This window comes from Gossypium raimondii, chromosome 8 (genome assembly GCF_025698545.1).
Source record: "Gossypium raimondii isolate GPD5lz chromosome 8, ASM2569854v1, whole genome shotgun sequence".
Lineage (NCBI taxonomy): Eukaryota > Viridiplantae > Streptophyta > Magnoliopsida > Malvales > Malvaceae > Gossypium > Gossypium raimondii.
In genome coordinates this window covers 41,195,835-41,212,142 of record NC_068572.1, presented here as the reverse complement: position 1 = coordinate 41,212,142, position 16,308 = coordinate 41,195,835, and the positions used below count along the sequence as shown (strand labels likewise).

General features: G+C 35.5%; 2 protein-coding genes across 2 annotated transcripts; both read left to right on the top strand.

Moving 5' to 3' along the window:
• Nucleotides 1-296: 296 nt before the first annotated feature.
• LOC105791479 (Golgi apparatus membrane protein-like protein ECHIDNA) lies at nucleotides 297-2,192 on the top strand. The gene is made up of 6 exons (XM_012619553.2): nucleotides 297-311; nucleotides 436-492; nucleotides 579-782; nucleotides 874-933; nucleotides 1,055-1,181; nucleotides 2,104-2,192. The coding sequence occupies exons 1-6, from the start codon at nucleotides 297-299 to the stop codon at nucleotides 2,190-2,192; spliced, it is 552 nt and encodes a 183-aa protein (XP_012475007.1).
• Nucleotides 2,193-3,465: 1,273 nt separating this feature from the next.
• Nucleotides 3,466-4,769, top strand: LOC105791477 (transcription factor MYB108). Its single transcript, XM_012619550.2, has 3 exons — nucleotides 3,466-3,717; nucleotides 3,814-3,943; nucleotides 4,051-4,769. Exons 1-3 carry the CDS (start codon nucleotides 3,558-3,560, stop codon nucleotides 4,565-4,567), a joined length of 807 nt encoding a protein of 268 aa, XP_012475004.1. The 5' UTR covers nucleotides 3,466-3,557; the 3' UTR covers nucleotides 4,568-4,769.
• Nucleotides 4,770-16,308: the final 11,539 nt, after the last annotated feature.

Here is a 16,308-nt window from a genome sequence, read left to right as displayed (position 1 = left end):
CCCAATTTAGAACCAATTTCGCGCTATCTAAATCGCTACTCGACTCCGTCCAATGAACAAAGTGACTGTCTCAAACCCCCGTGCCCCCACCCCCCCTCTCCCAAAGGTCCATTTTGTTGAAAAATAAACAACGTTTCGTGCGAGAACGAGGGAAATTTTATAGGAGCGAAATGAGCCAAAGCACAGACCCACCCCCCTTCCCTACAAACTTGTTCTATCAAAATCTCTGAATTCGTCTATAATCCATACAAAAGAAAAGGACTATTACAGTTTACATTTGAATATTCATCTCATTCATGGATCTAAGCCAGGTAAAATTCCCCCCTAAACCCAAACTTAAAAAGACTTTCATGCCATCTAATTTCTCAGATCATAACATTTTAGATTCGGGTTTCTTGTTATTTACGTATATGTTTTTCATCTATTACATGACAGCCCGTAGAAGAAAACTATGCCAATCCCAAAACATGCTTCTTTCACGTCCTCTTCAAGGTGATTGCTGTGATAATTTTGTGCTGGTTTCGAGAATTGCATGATTTCATTTCCCCCTGGTTGATGTATAGTGTCTTTTCGGACAGGCCTCGGCTTTGGCATTTTACATGCTTTCAACGCTGTTTGCGGATAGTTTTGTTATCATCTTTGTGATCACCGTCGTGCTTGCTGCACTTGATTTTTGGGTGGTCAAGAATGTTAGCGGCCGTATCTTGGTGGGGCTTAGGTGGTGGAATGAAATAAATGAGCAAGGTGAGAGCATATGGAGATTTGAGTGCCTTGACCACGAGGTTTGTCCTTTACATTTTGGTTACCCCTATCTCTTCATTTGCAAATTCCATTGTTTGACATTGTTTTTAACCCCCCCCCCCCTCTATGCAGTCCTTAGCTCGTATTAACCAAAAGGATTCTTGGTTATTTTGGTGGACATTGTATCTTAATGTAAGTAATTATTGCGACAATGGATTGGAAGTCACTTGCTGATGAATTTGCAATGCTTTCACTCTGATATGCTTTCAAGTTTTAACATTTCTTACTTTCTCGTCCTTTTTTTTCTATTCAGGCAGTTGCTTGGACCATCTTTGGGATATTTTCATTGGTTAGACTTGAAGTTGATTATCTCCTAGTTGTGGGAGTTTGTTTGAGCCTTGCCATTGCCAATATCATCGGATTCACCAAATGTCGTAAAGGTATGAGATTCCGCCGTTTCAGATTTATAGTAATTCTTGTAGGACGATAAATCGTGTCGAAAAAAAAGCTAAAGGGTGATAGTTTTAGATCACACACCATGGCAGTCCATGTCATTAGCTTGGTTTAGGTGGATTTTGCAAGGCTCTTGAAGCATATCTAGTCAAAGTTTTTTGTTAATGGAATAACCTACAACATGCCATCCAACCATTTGTGTTATTGTTTGAATACAAACCATTATAAACTATAGTTATCTCTAGCTGTCTAACAGCCCTGAGTGCATGAATGGGTCTGCCCAGCTTTGCCAGTCCAAGAGACCAATAGTATGTAGGGTAGAGGTTAAGGTTATTAATTTGCTCTCACTGGCTCATACACATAGAGACTAGGTTGAGCTAAGGCTTTTTTTTTTTTTTTTGGTTTGATCATTACAAACCAAGGAGAGGAGCGTACAGGTGACCCAAGACTCGAACCCAGGTCTATGATGCCAACGAACAACAACTTTACCACTCTAACTGTGGCTTCATCAAACTTTAGATCTTATACTACACAGGCTTGGAGCAAACTTGTAAATAGAAATGCAAGCCTAAAACAGAGAAAATGATACTAAGATCACCTCAAATCATGGGTTTGGTTAAAGTTGGGTTTTATTGGCTTATTTGTTCATTTGGATTGAAGGTGAGCTGATTTTTTTTTATACAAAATGGGATCGGAAGGAAGAAGGGTTTTCAAATATAGTTATCGAACCTTAGACTTCATGCTAATTAACTTGAAATCCACACAAATTTAGCTTTGAGTGGATGGGTGGGATCTTTAATCCCTTAACCTTAATCTAACCTAAACCTGTGAAGCCAATTCTCAGCTACAGTTTATATCATTTCTATTATCTTACAAGATTTTCTTTTTTCCTCTTTATAATAAATTCAGATGCCAAGAACAAGATTCAGGCGTTTGCCTCTAGGACCATTGCTTCTCGTTTTTCATCTACACTACAGTCAGCATTTAGCTTGGTGTAAGTTGTCTGAGCTGCAAACAGATTTTATCAAAATTTTATTGCCAAGGTTTCTTTAACTTCTAGGCACTGAAAAACAATGAATTCATTATGTATTTTTGTTTTTAATCATAGAATAAAAAAAAAAGAAAAGGAATTAGAAATATGTATTCTCCTAAACTTATTGTAATAAATTTTACAACATAAATCAGTATAACAGATACATGTAGTTGAAAGAGAAATTTGATTGACTTGGTGGGGATTATATCTGTTTTAATCACACCAAACTTCCTCACTACATTGATTGCTAAATTGGGTTTCTTCACATAATTCTATATTCTTAACCAAAACAATTTCTGTCAGCACACCATTTGCAGAAGAAAAATGAAAATTACATCTATGAGTCACAATCTGCAACAGCTACCAAATTGACTTTCCTCTGCTCACCAAACTCTCTTTCTTTTTCTTGAATCTAAAACCTAACAACACAATTAAAAATTTGTCCCTTGACTCTTAAAAAAATTCTACAAATACCTCTAAATTGTTGACGAGTGAGAATCACCACTTGACATGTAGTGGAAATTCATAACTAGTTAAAAATAAGAGTGCATGAAAAGTAGTTTGAATTGATGATGGTTAAAGATTGAAGGGCAACCAGAATACCACATAACTCAAATGGTATCCTGATTGCGCATGAATCTAAGGTCATGAGTTTAAACAAAATAAAATCTTAAAATGGGTCAATTTTTATGTTATCAGCGCCATATGCTCTTTTAACTGTTGATGAAATGGTAGTTTAAAACCCCACAAGAAAGAGAAGATCTACTTCTAGTTTTAGACACAAAGGAGGAGGAGAAATAGCATTACATGGTCGGTCACAAATAGTACAAATTTTGATTGACCATTTTCATCATCTTCACATGTTGCAACCACAGCAGAACACGTTGAAAATATTGGATCTATGTAATAATAAAACAACACAACTTGTCCTCGTTTTGAAAAAGAAAGAAACTACCTTTTTTATCCCCGTAGAACAGTGTTTGGTCTTCATAGTTCATATTCAAACATTCTGTCCAATTGTGCGTGTACGAGACCAAAACATAAGACATGGAAAAGTCAGACAGTCAAACCCCAAATAGAAAATTCACAAATGGGTCGTTGCAATTTCTACTTTTTCATCACACACACATGCCCCTGGTTTCTCTTCTTCATCAAAAAATAAAAATAAAAAAAATCATTGTTTTTCTTTTTGGTAGTCAGTCCAAACTCCCCCTATATAAATGAATCCCCTTGGCTCGAATCAACCCAAATTCACAAATCAAATCCCTCTCTATCCTTTTTGGTTTCTTCATCGGAAAAAAAACAAAGCCTGTTTCTTTTCAGCTCAGAAATGAATGTTTACGAGACTGGTTTCATATCTGAAACCCCACAAAGTGAAGAAGATATGGACGTAAAGAAAGGTCCATGGACTGAAGAAGAAGACTTCACGCTTAAAGCTTATGTTAATATCCATGGCGAAGGTCGCTGGAACTCAGTTGCTCGCTTATCAGGTATAAAACTCAAGAATTTTAAGCCTTCTATGCATCTCTTCTGCACATGATTTCTTTTTTGTGATACTGAAAATGAAACGAAATGAATTGGTCCAGGATTGAAAAGAACCGGCAAAAGCTGTAGATTAAGATGGCTGAACTATTTGAGACCGGAAGTGAGACGTGGGAACATTAGTCTCCAAGAACAGCTATTGATTCTTCAACTCCATTCTCAATGGGGCAACAGGTTTGTGTTTTTTACTTAAAAACCCCAATTTTGCTTTCATCATTCCTTAAATTTTCATATATGAATGGGTTTTTTGTGCTAACTTGGATCTGGTTTTGATCATGAAGATGGTCTAAAATTGCACAACACTTGCCTGGAAGGACAGACAATGAGATAAAGAACTATTGGAGAACCAGAGTCCAAAAACAGGCGAAACAGCTTAAATGCGACGTTAACAGCAAGCAATTCAGGGACGCCATGCGGTACGTTTGGATCCCTCGTCTGGTCGAACAAATCTGCTCTTCATCCGGATCCCACTCGGCTCAACAATCCTCCTCCACCACCACCACCACCTACGCAGATACGATCGGTTCGGTCCGAGTTGACCCGAGACTCTTGCCCGAGTTATCAGGCACTTCATCAGATTCCCTGGACGCCCAAGTCTCTTCCGTTTCAGACCTGACCAATTCAAAATACCCGAATAGCTTACAAAACGGGTCGGGTTCAGGAAATACAATAGCGGGAACATGGGGTGGGGTTGAAATTGAGGCGACGGACGGTGGAGATTCGATGGAGAGTGTGTGGAATGAAGAGAATATTTGGTTCCTAAGACAGCAGCTTTATGATGACGATGATTTGAATTAGCTTACGTGACGTATAATATTAAAGTTTTATATATCTTAAAACATTTTCGCCATTAATTTGCTACTTATAGTCTAGAGAGGCTATCTAACAGTAAACACCACAAAATTTGAAGTAATGTAAATGAATCACCCAACAATATCTGGTTGATAGAGATTTATAGCAGTACAATATACCATTTCAATTAATCAATTTTGTTCTTTCATTCTCCTTGTTAGAGCATTCAACCTCTTTCACTTTTAGTAAAAAAAATGGCAAAATTACGACAATAACAAGAATTTTAATTACCGCTCTGTTCAAGTCTTGAATTATATATAAATTTAATAATTACATTTTAATTTTAATTTAATAAAAGTTAAAAGTTGATTTAAACTAACCGATTTAAATTATTAATATTTCTACGAGTTGTTATACACCAATATAAGTTGGTATTAATCAAAACAGACCAAAACATAGAATAACCAAAGCAAACCAAAATTTTAACAAATGAAACTACAGTTAGCTCTCTCTATAATAGTCATTTGTTATAATAGCATTTCACTATAATAGTAAATTTTTAAGTAGAATCGGTTTTATACTTTATAACTTTCTATAATAGTTTTTCACATCTATAAGAAAATATTGTCAAAATGTTAAGTAAATTAAAATTATAGTTATTTCATAAAGTAAGTCTATTAATTATAATTTATTAAATAAAAATAATTTTTATTAAAATACTATCTCGATAAAATATTTAAATTTCAATTGAAAGAAAATCTATTAATCATTTTTATTAAATAAAAATAATCTTAGATGAGTGAAATTAAAATATCGATTCAATAAACTATTAAATTCGTTAATTAAATATGCTATTATGAATTTGAAGCATCATAAATTTATAAATTGATTACTTGAATTTAATAACGCATGATAAATTAATTAATTTGATTTGATAATTTATTATGATTGATTAAACTTGTAAGAATATAAAATAAAATAATGCATCCACCGCTTAATTCTTATTTTTTTTAATTTGATAAAATTAAATGAGACTGGTTTTAAGAGAATTTACCATTTAAAATCCAATGGATTAACGAGTGGTGAGTAGGTTGGTATGAAAACTCCCCACTTGGGGGTTTCAAAGTCTCTTTTTTTCCTTTTCCAAGCAAAGAATTAGCCCTCGTGACGACTTGGAAATTTTAGATAAGGCAAAACCAAAAAGAGAACAAATTCGAATGATTTGAGGGAAATTAAATTAATTAATTCTGCTGCATGACTAAAGCACTAACTGCCGCAACGGTTGAAAGTTTAAACCAAAGCTGGGTGCAAAAGTCTAATCACCCCATCACGTACCAAGTCAACTCCATAAACAAGAAATTAAATAAACATAATAAACATTTTGTCAGCAACCGAACTGCCCCCATATCACATCATTTATTTGCAAAGGTCATCAAAAATGAAAATATTCTTTATCAATAATCCCACGAGTTATATCATCATTTAGGTCTCCTCCACTGAAAATTGTAAACCTAAAACCCCTTTTTTTTATTTCTCAAAAGAACAAACACGCACACATGCAACACTAGTTCATTTTAAAACAAATTTAATACACAATTAAAATAAAATAATTATTGAATATTAGATATTAATATAGTTATTATGGTGTTCATCATTATCGACCCGCTACCCAGTTACCCGATTGACTCTCAACTCGTAGCCTACGTGGTTTGCACCTTGAGTTCGCAGGTAAGGTGTTCGCGTCCTTTCATGAGTCCGCATCATGTAGCTTCACGCCACCATGCAGACAAACCCACACTTAGGGAACATGTATTAATCCCAGAGTAGGGTACGTCTTGGCATACATGGGAACCTACTTACAACATCACATCCATGAACAATAACCATATAAATAGAGATTTTAACCCTTTTTGAGACACACAAAAACACTAAACAATTTGATACAGTAAGCGTGGACAGACTTCCGATCTTCAGATAATCAGAAAACCAAGATGCTCACCCTAACGAGAATTTCCCCAACAACTTCCCATCAAACCAAGTAGAAGGTTCTGACACCGGCAATCAACCCCGTGAAATGGACCTTTTTGCTAGTTGGCTTGCTAACTGACTAGAAAATTTGAGCAACCTAAGCCAGTCAGATGCATCCAATTTTTTCGATCTCAATCCTCCCTCTTGTTATGGACCGTGTTTTCTCTCTAATCAATGGGCATCGTCACAGCAACTATTTGGTTTGCAGGAGCAACTAAGGATGATGAAGGAATAGATAACTCAACAGAGTATCAGGTTTGAACAACAACAATTATTTCAACATGAGCTGCTAAGACAGAATGAAGAACTGAGAAGAAAAATACAGTTTGACCAATCTAATCTTCAAGATCATGTCACGTCTATCCAGGAGGAGGCTGTGGGAGCACATGCAAAGCCATGGCAAAATAAGATGGATGCTTTGCATAAAAATGTTCGAGCATTGCACCCTAATGTACAAGACAAGAATTGGTTATTTTGTTCAAACAACCCTTGTCCCTAATAGTGGCAACTGTGAGCCTACCATCCGAGTTTAAAGTGGTGAAAAAGATGTTTGAAGGTAAGAAGGATCCCAAAGCATATCTCATACAGTATAATGATTATACAAATGTGATAGGGGCTTCAGATGCGGTGAAGTGTAAAGATTTCTCGACAATTCTCAGGGGAAGCGTAAAAGATTGGTATTTATCTTTGCCGCAAGGCTCCATTCAAAGCTTCTCGTAGTTGGGACAAATATTTTTGTGAAGATTTCGAGCCCATAGGACAATAATAAGCACTCCTATGGGTTTGATGTCAGTGAAATAGAAGGATGAAGAATCTTTGTAGGATTATGTCAAACGGTTCTATGTGGCCTCGTTGAACACAAGGAACTTGGAGGACTAGTGGGTCATTGATGTCTTCATTATAGGAGTCTAAAATGAGCACATACAATATTTGTTTACTGATAATAGGCTATAGAGTTTGGCAGATTTGAATGAGAGGGAGCATAAGTTCACTGAGACAGAGGAAATTAAAAGAGCAGCTCGCAACATTTTTCAGAGGGATAATAGGCAATTTAAGGGTCATTGAAGTGCGTGCAGCCAACAAGGTCCTCCTTCTCAAAGTCTGCGTGTACAAGGTGAGGGATAACAGAGGAACTATTCACAAAATGAATCATCAAGGGCATTCTAGAGGCCTTAGGGCGAGCACACAAGAAGGTATGTTCTTCATGGAAAATTTGAAGCTTACACCCCATTTAATGCTTTGCGTACCTGCATTCTGAATCAGGTTAGGAGTTTGGACATTTTGCCAAGCCCTTTACCTATGTGACGCAATCAATTAATAACCAACTCGAGAGACAGATGTAGTTTTCACAATGACAAGAAGAACAAGACTGAGGGTTGTTTCTATTTGAAAGATGTTATAAAAGAGACTGTTAGAAATGGTGAGCTGAAAGATTTTGTGGTTCAAGATGCCTCACCATCAAGTCAGATTTTGCGGGGCACTGATAAGGGTAAACAGAAGGTTAAAGGCACAATACATGTGGTAACTGGTACAGATAAAGAGTGAGCGACCTATAACAAGAAAAGAAAGGTTTATATCAGAAGTGTGATGTCGATCAGTTCGTCGAAGGGGCAGCATTAGTAAGAGAAGTGGAAGGTAGAGTTTAATGAGGAATATGAGGATTCAATATGTGATGATGAAGGAAATAACCCTATGGTCGTATCAGTAACTATCGTAGGATTTGAGGTTAAAAGGATTCTGGTAGATAGTGGAAGTGTCATGGAGGTTTTAACATGGGACGCATATTAAAAGATTGGGCTGAAAGGGCAGGCTCTGAAAAAGGTGAGCCCTTTATAAGGCTTTTTAAACCATCTAGTTGAGGTGAAAGAGTGTATTACCCTGCCTGTTACCCTAGGAAATGGCGAACACACCACCACAGAATATTATTAGTTCTTTGTGGTAGATCATCCAATGGCTTATAATGTCATTTTTGGGCGTCTTATTATGAGAATAGTTAAAATAATGATTGCTAAAGTAACAACCTGTTTTTAGTGAAATCGGAACAGTGGTTTCGGGACCACAAATTTGATGTGACAATATTTATTTTATTATTTTTTAATTTCTATAGTATTCTAGCAATGTCGTATAAAAATTTCGTTAAGAAATTTTATCGTTTGCATGTTTAATTTGATAAAAAGGACTAAATCGTAAAAGGTACAAAATTAGAATTCTATAAGTTAAATTACTAAATGGCTATGAAATTAAATGGTAATTATACCATTTTTATTATGAGTGGAAAAATATGGACATTAAATGTGTGTTTTTAAAGGTTAAATTATAAGGTTATTTAAGTAAATTGATAAATATGTTAAGTAAAAAATAAAAGAAAAAGTTATCATCTTCCTTAATGAACTATTCCACCGAAAATTGAGAAGAAAAAAACCTCCATAGGAGCTTGTTGAGTTCGGCTAGACATTCCTCTTACATGTAAGTAAAATTTCAGTCATGTTTTTAATGATTTTTATGTTTTCGGGATCGATGTAGCTTAGTCTAGTTAGCCTAGGGATTAATTTGCAAAACTATTAAAAGTTTAGGGTTTTTCCATGAAGGTGTTCATGTGATTTTTGATGTTTGATAGAAGAAAATGCATCTTTGTTGATAAATGAACAACTTTTGTAAAGTGAATTTTGTTGAAAATATCAAATACGGATTAATTTGTAAAATGTGTAAAATATATGGTGAAAATTATGAAATCATGAATTTTATGAGTTTCTATGGATCTATATTGAATCCGACTAGCTTGGGTAGGGATGAAATTACACGAATTTCAATTTACGAGCTTAAGGACTAAGTTGTAAAGAAATCAAAACAATAGGGGCAAAAGCATAATTTTTGCAAAAATATGAAATTTGGATTGAATAGAATAGAATGGATATTAAATAAATTGAATTTATTTATTTAGATCAAGATAGACCTCGTACGGCTTTAGATCGGGGTAAAATTAGTCAATTCCATTTCTACGCCTTTATTATCGAGGTGAGTTCGTGTAATCGTATAATATTTTAATGTTATCCTTTGAGCTATATGTAAATTTTGGATTGTTATGTAAATAATTAATGCAAATCCAATGATGTTACAACAACTATCGAGCCTCGTTTGAACCTTAGGAATTCGTAGGATACAAATGACATGTCATTAGGGTTTCCATATTTCAAGTGCTGATCTTGAATGTCCTACCAATGGTTGAAGCCTGGCATGTGTTGTGGATACTCCACAGCTCATTTGAGCAACATCGTGTAGCTTACATTCTGACTCACAGCTCGTGTGAGCAGGCCCATTTCACAGCTCATGTGAGCAAAACCATTTCACAGCTCGTGTGAGCAACATTATAAAAGGAAGGAAAGATTATGGTTATATGTTTAGCACACTTCGTGTAAGCTATCCCGCGTATCTGATGATATTCTAAACGGTTCAACGGGCATGAAATTTGAAAGGAAATAGTAAGTGTTCAATATGAACCAACTGAAATAGTGAGCTACATGGAAAATATGTTATGTTATGATGGATGATAAATCCAATTGAATCATGCTCTAGTATAATGGTTATCCATGTTAAATTCATATGAATTATGTTCAAGTATGCTAACATGTTTGTGTTGGTGCTTAGGCTTGTGTCAAGCTAAAGGTTGGATTATATCATGTTAAATTTTAATGTTATATAATGAAATGGTAAGTTGTGTTTTATGTTATATGAACTTACTAAGTATTATATGCTTACATAGTCCTCTTTCCCATGTTTTATAGATAATCGGAAGCTGGTTCAGTTTGAAAGCTCGTCGGAGATCTATCACACTATCCAGTGGCTATATCGGTAGCTTTTGATGTTTTGGTTATGATTATAATAGCATGTATAGGTGAATTGTGCTTGATGATATGGTCATTATGTTTGGCTTGTAAATGTGGTATTATGGTTGATGAACTTTTGGTATTTTAATGCTTTGATGGTTGGTGTTGAAATGGTCAAGAGAAGTTATGTTTTGAATGACCAATTTGGTATGTTTGAATGTGATTTTCGGCATATGGTCATTGTGGTAAGTTGGTATGGAATTAAGTTATAAAGATATGGTTGATGAATGGCTAATTTATGTTTATGTTTAGGTTGATTTGATGATTTGTGATTGAGGTGCATTTTGGCATATTGGTTGTATGGATAGATACCATATTGAATTGGTCCTATTATGCATGCTTTAGGTATGTTTTGAAGTTTGATGATATGTGCAAATAGCTTGTAGATGTAAGCTTGATTTAAGTGAAAGAAATGGCTTGAAAATGGCCTATTTCTTGTCACACAGCCTAAGACACGGGTATGTGTCTCAGCTATGTGTGACATATGGACATGTGACACGACTGTGTATCCCCTGTAGGTTTCAAAGGGTTGCAACTCAGACAGTTACACAGCCTAAGACACGGCCTGGCACACGGGCGTGTGGCTTGGTCGTGTGACCTAAGCTAGTGAGTTACACGAGCACAAGCACAGGCTGGGACACGACCGTGTGTCCTTACTTTTAATGTCCACACGGTCTGAGACACGGGCGTGTGTCTCAACCGTGTGAGTCACATGACTTGGCCACGCGGTTGTGTGATCCCTACAGTGTGAAATTTTTTATCTTCTCCCATGAAGTTTTAAATGTTTCTGATTTAGTCTTGAATTGTTTCTAATGTGTTTCTAAGGCATCGAGGGCTCGAATAAAGGGACGATATGCATCTATTTGAATATATTTTGCTATGATTACAAAATGTTTGGAAATAATTAATTTTAAGTTATGTTTTTATAGTAATGCTCCATAACCCTATTCCGGTGACGGATACGGGCTAAAAGTGTTATAGCTACTTTTTTATAAAGATTAAGTCGCTACCATAATGGGGATAGATTTCATAAATCTGACTAGCGAACAGCCATGCAATGTCATATGTTGTTAATTAAGCAAACGCGTAAGCAAGAGCCACAGGGTTAGAGTTCGCAATAGGCAGATGTGGATATTTGGATAGTCTAGATGTGAGAAGTAAGGAAAGAATTCGTAGGCCAGAAGCAGCAGAAGTCATAGAAACTTAGAAACTGTTTTATGATAACACGGATAAGGTGGTAAGGATCTCATCAGCATTAACAAAAAAAGAAAATGAGAACTTAGTACAGTGCTTGAGAGAATTCAGACATTTTTTTCGTGGTGAGCGGCGAACATGCTTGGTGTGGACCATTAGGTGATTATTCATCGGTTAAATTTTTCACCCAAAATCAAATATAAAAAGAGGTTTGCTCCGCAGATGATGGGGGCTATTAGATATGAAGTAGGCAAGTTGTTGCCAGCAGGATTTATCAGGGAAATGACATACCCGGACTGGGTATCAAATGTTGTAATAGTGAAAAAGGCTAATGAAAAATAGAGAATGTGCATTGATTTTATTAGTCTTAACAAGGCTTGCCCGAATGATAGTTTTCCTTTGCCCTCAATTGACAGACTAATAGATGCGTCATCAAGCCATAAGTTCATGAGCTTCATAGACGCATTCTCATGGTATAATTAAATTTCCATGACTCTAGAAGATTAGGATAAAATGGCCTTTGTTATAGAAGAAAGCTTGTTCTGCTATTGAGTTATACTTTTTGAGTTGAAGTATGCAGGTGCAACCTATTAGAGGTTGGCTAATAAGATTTCCAAAGAGCTGATTGGTCGCAATGTTGAGGTCTATGTAGATAACATGTTAGTGAAGAGTTCTACTTTGGAGGGGCATATTGGGGATCTGTCTAAAGTGTTTGTTGTTTTGCGAGCCTATAACACGAAGTTAAATCTAGTGAAGTGCGTCTTTGGTGTGAAAGTAGGGAAATTCTTAGGCTTCATGGTTTCGGAAAGAGGTATAGAGGTAAACCCTGAGAAGATTCGGGCTATTCTAGATATGCCTTTGCCAAAGACTATTAAGGATATTCAATGTCTAACAGGAAGTGTGGTCACACTCAATAGGTTTGTCTCTAGAATGGTAGATAAGTGCGTACCTTTCTTTAAGGCTTTAAGAACTTCTTTTAATTGGATAGATGAATGTCAGGTTAATTTTGAAAAGCTCAAGTTGTATCTCACTTCTCCACTACTTCTAATGTCACCTCGAGTAGGGGAGACTATTTATCTTTATTTGGAAACCTCTAAAGAAACAGTGGTAGCAGTCTCGATCAGAGCAGAACGAGTTCTTCAATTTCCAGTGTATTATGTTAGCAAAGTGTTGCAAAATGGCGAAAAAAGGTACTTAAAGACAGAAAAGCTCATTTTTGCTTTAATAGTGGCAGCTCGCAAGTTGTGACCATACTTTCAAGCCCATACCGTGATAGTCATGACAAACCAACCCATCAAAGACATATTATATAGAGTAGACACTTCAGAAAGAATGACCAGGTGGGGAATCGAGCTAATAAATTTTGGAATAGAGTACGCCCCGAGAATAACAATAAAAGCTCAGATCTTAGTCGACTTCATGGTAGAATGTTCTTTTCATATATCGTCAGACCCTACAAGTAACTCTTTAACTTGTAACACTATTACTAACATAAATGATACAATAGTATGTTACAGTGGTTATTGGAATTTTATTTGACAAATACTCGTTTTGCTTCATGATATTTCATTACAAATATACATTTGGTTCAAAAATTGTTTTCTATTGATTATACAAGATGTAGTTAGCTCAACACATGGATAAACTAGTTTAGCTACGAAGTCGAAATGCTAGACAACTTATGTTGATGGCTCAACAGCGAAGATGGGATCAGGAACGAGCGTTATCCTTATAAACCTTGATGAGAATAAGTGGCAATATGGGTTACCCTTCAGCTTTCAAGCATCTAAGAACGTTATAGAGTACGGAGCATTAATCTTTAGGCTACAACTAGCTCTAAAGTTGGGGGCTAGAGAGTTGATAATATACATTGATTCTCAGCTCGTAGCGAAACAAATGAATGGGGAGTATGAAGTAAAAGAGCCTAGCCTAAAATAGTGTCATGCCATAGTTGCTCAACTACTCACTCAATTTGGCAAGGCAGAGGTTAAACATTTATCTAGGGTAGAGAATGTCAAAGATGACATTTTATCTAAGTTAGCGTCCTTTATAACCATTGAGCAAAGAGGGAAAATTCTGCTAGAACATAGAGCTACCCCAAGTTGTGACACCCAGCAATTGCTTAATTTGCGTTAAGAGGAAACATGGATGACCCCTATAATACAAGCTCTACAAAGGAAAATTCACCATCTTAACAAAAAAGAGCTCGCTAAAATATAACATAAGGCTGCAAGGTACGATGTTATTATTTTCATTTAATATATCATTGTATTTGCAAACTACTTAACTTCAATTAAAAATGTTTAATTTATCACCTTTAGATATATCATGTTAGAGCGTGTATTTTATAAAAAATAGGTTACTTCCAGCCACTTTTGAGATATCTAGCTCTCACTAAGGCTGAATATGTTATGAGAGATATACATGAAGGAATATGCGGCGATCACCTGAGGAGAAGACTACTAGCACAGAAGGTTATCAGGCGGGAATATTACTGGCCAACTGTACAGAAATATGCACACCACATGGTTTGCACTTGTGATTCCTACCAGAAACATGCTCAAGTGCAGCGATCACCAACTGAGCCCCTACAAGTGATGTCTGGTCCTTGGTTGTTTTCAACTTGGGGAATATATATTTTAGGTATGTTTCCAATAGCCACGGCTCAAAAGAAATTCATAGTTGTAGTTGTGGCTACGATAACAAAAAGGCAAATGAAATATTTTCTCTAAAAATCCATTTTTTGTAGATTTGGCGTTCCACGTCTGATAATAACGGAAAATAAAACTCAATTCTAGGGAAAATTCAATAACTTCTATAAGGACCTATAGATTTCTCTCGCCTAAAGCTCTATAAAAATGCCTCAAACTAACGGTCAAGTAGAGATAATGAACAAGAAAATCCTGACGGCTTTAAAGAAAAAGGTTGATGAGGCCAAAAGTGTCTGGTTAGAAGAGCTATTAAGAATTATTTGGGCTTTGCGAACTTCTCCTCACACAGCAATTGGAGAGACAACATTTTCACTAGTATATGAGGTAGAGGCAGTAATATCTATTGAGATAGGCCTGTGATCCCACAGGACATCTCATTTTTATGAAAATGCCAACCAGGGAGACAACATAAATTAGGAATTTTACTCGAGCTCAACAAGTCGCTCGATACAAAGTTAGAGTGAAAAATAAACAGTTTCAAGTGGACGATCTAGTTTTGAGAAATATTAAAGCCAGTTTTCCAGCATCACAGCAAGGAAAAATTACCCTAATTGTGAGGGACCTTACAAAATTGTCAAAAAAATAGGCTATAGAGCTTATAGAATAGCAAAAGTGGATGACCCTTTTCTACCTCGTAGATGGAATACACACCATTTGAAAAAAATATTATGTATGAATGTTTCTCTCTTTTTCAATAAAGATACACTTTTTAAAAATGTTATTTAGTTTATTTATCATAAACAACCTTATCTGAGTTTTTTGATTTTCTATCATTGCTCCAAACAGCTCGTTGATTTAAGATCGCAACTGATATTATTAAGGCTCACTGATTTATGATCACAACCTAAGTTTATTTGATTTACCATCATGAACAATTTTCTCTAAGTTAGCTAATTTATTATCGTTACTCCAAACAACTCGCTAATTTAATATCACAGCTGATATTATTAAGACTTGCTAATTTATGGTCACAACCTAAGTTCATTTGATTTACTATCATGAAAAATTTTCTCTAAGTTAGCTGATTTACTATCGCTACTCCGATATCATAGTTGATATTATTAAGGGTTGCTGATTTACGATCACAGCCTAAATTCATTTGAATTACTATCATGAAATTTTTTTTCTAAGTTAGCTGATTTACTATCGCTATTCCAAACATCTAGCTGATTTAATGTCAGAGTTGATATTATTAAGGCTCGCTGATTTAATATCACAACCTAAGTTCATTTGATTTACTATCACGAACAATCATCTCTGAGTTAGTTGATTTACTATCGCTACTCCAAACAGCTAGCTGATTTAATATCGCAGTTGATATTATTAGGGCTCGTTGATTTACGATCACAACCTAAGTTCATTTGATTTACTATCATGAGCAATCTCCTCTAAGTTAATTGATTTCTTGCCACTACTCTAAACAACTAGTTAATTTAATATCGCAATTGATATTATTAAGTCTCATTGATTTATGATCACAGCCTAAGTTTATTGATTTACGATCCTGAATAATATTTCTTAAGTTGACTCACGATCACAACTTAAATACGATGATTTCAAATCACAGTTAAGATGAATAATCTTATGGTTCCTAATCACCAGTTAAATCATATTTGTTTAAGACATTTACAACGACCACTTAGCTATGCAGTTTGTTCAAACAAAATCACGATCAAACACTACAAAGTTTTAACAAAAGGCAAAGATACTTCTTCCCATTTCAAAACAAAAACAACATATACAATAAATACAAGGAAGTCATGAGTTAGCACTAGTATCTTGGGGGTCGATGAAATCTTTATCTTCTCCTTCCTCCACTCATTCGTTAGCATCTTCTTCACACCTAACAGTGTGAGCTACAATGGTCTCAGCAGAAGTATCAGCAAAATAAATTCTGCTGGAATTCTTCCACTCTTCTACAAATTCCTCC

Coding starts and splice junctions, on each gene's coding strand:
- LOC105791479 (XM_012619553.2), top strand. Junction 783..873: donor TTGAGTGCCTTGACCACGAG/GTTTGTCCTTTA, acceptor CCCTCTATGCAG/TCCTTAGCTCGTATTAACCA. Junction 1,182..2,103: donor ATTCACCAAATGTCGTAAAG/GTATGAGATTCC, acceptor TAATAAATTCAG/ATGCCAAGAACAAGATTCAG.
- LOC105791477 (XM_012619550.2), top strand. CDS start 3,558: ATGAATGTTTACGAGACTGGTTTCATATCTGAAACCCCACAAAGTGAA. Junction 3,718..3,813: donor CTCAGTTGCTCGCTTATCAG/GTATAAAACTCA, acceptor GAATTGGTCCAG/GATTGAAAAGAACCGGCAAA. Junction 3,944..4,050: donor CATTCTCAATGGGGCAACAG/GTTTGTGTTTTT, acceptor TTGATCATGAAG/ATGGTCTAAAATTGCACAAC.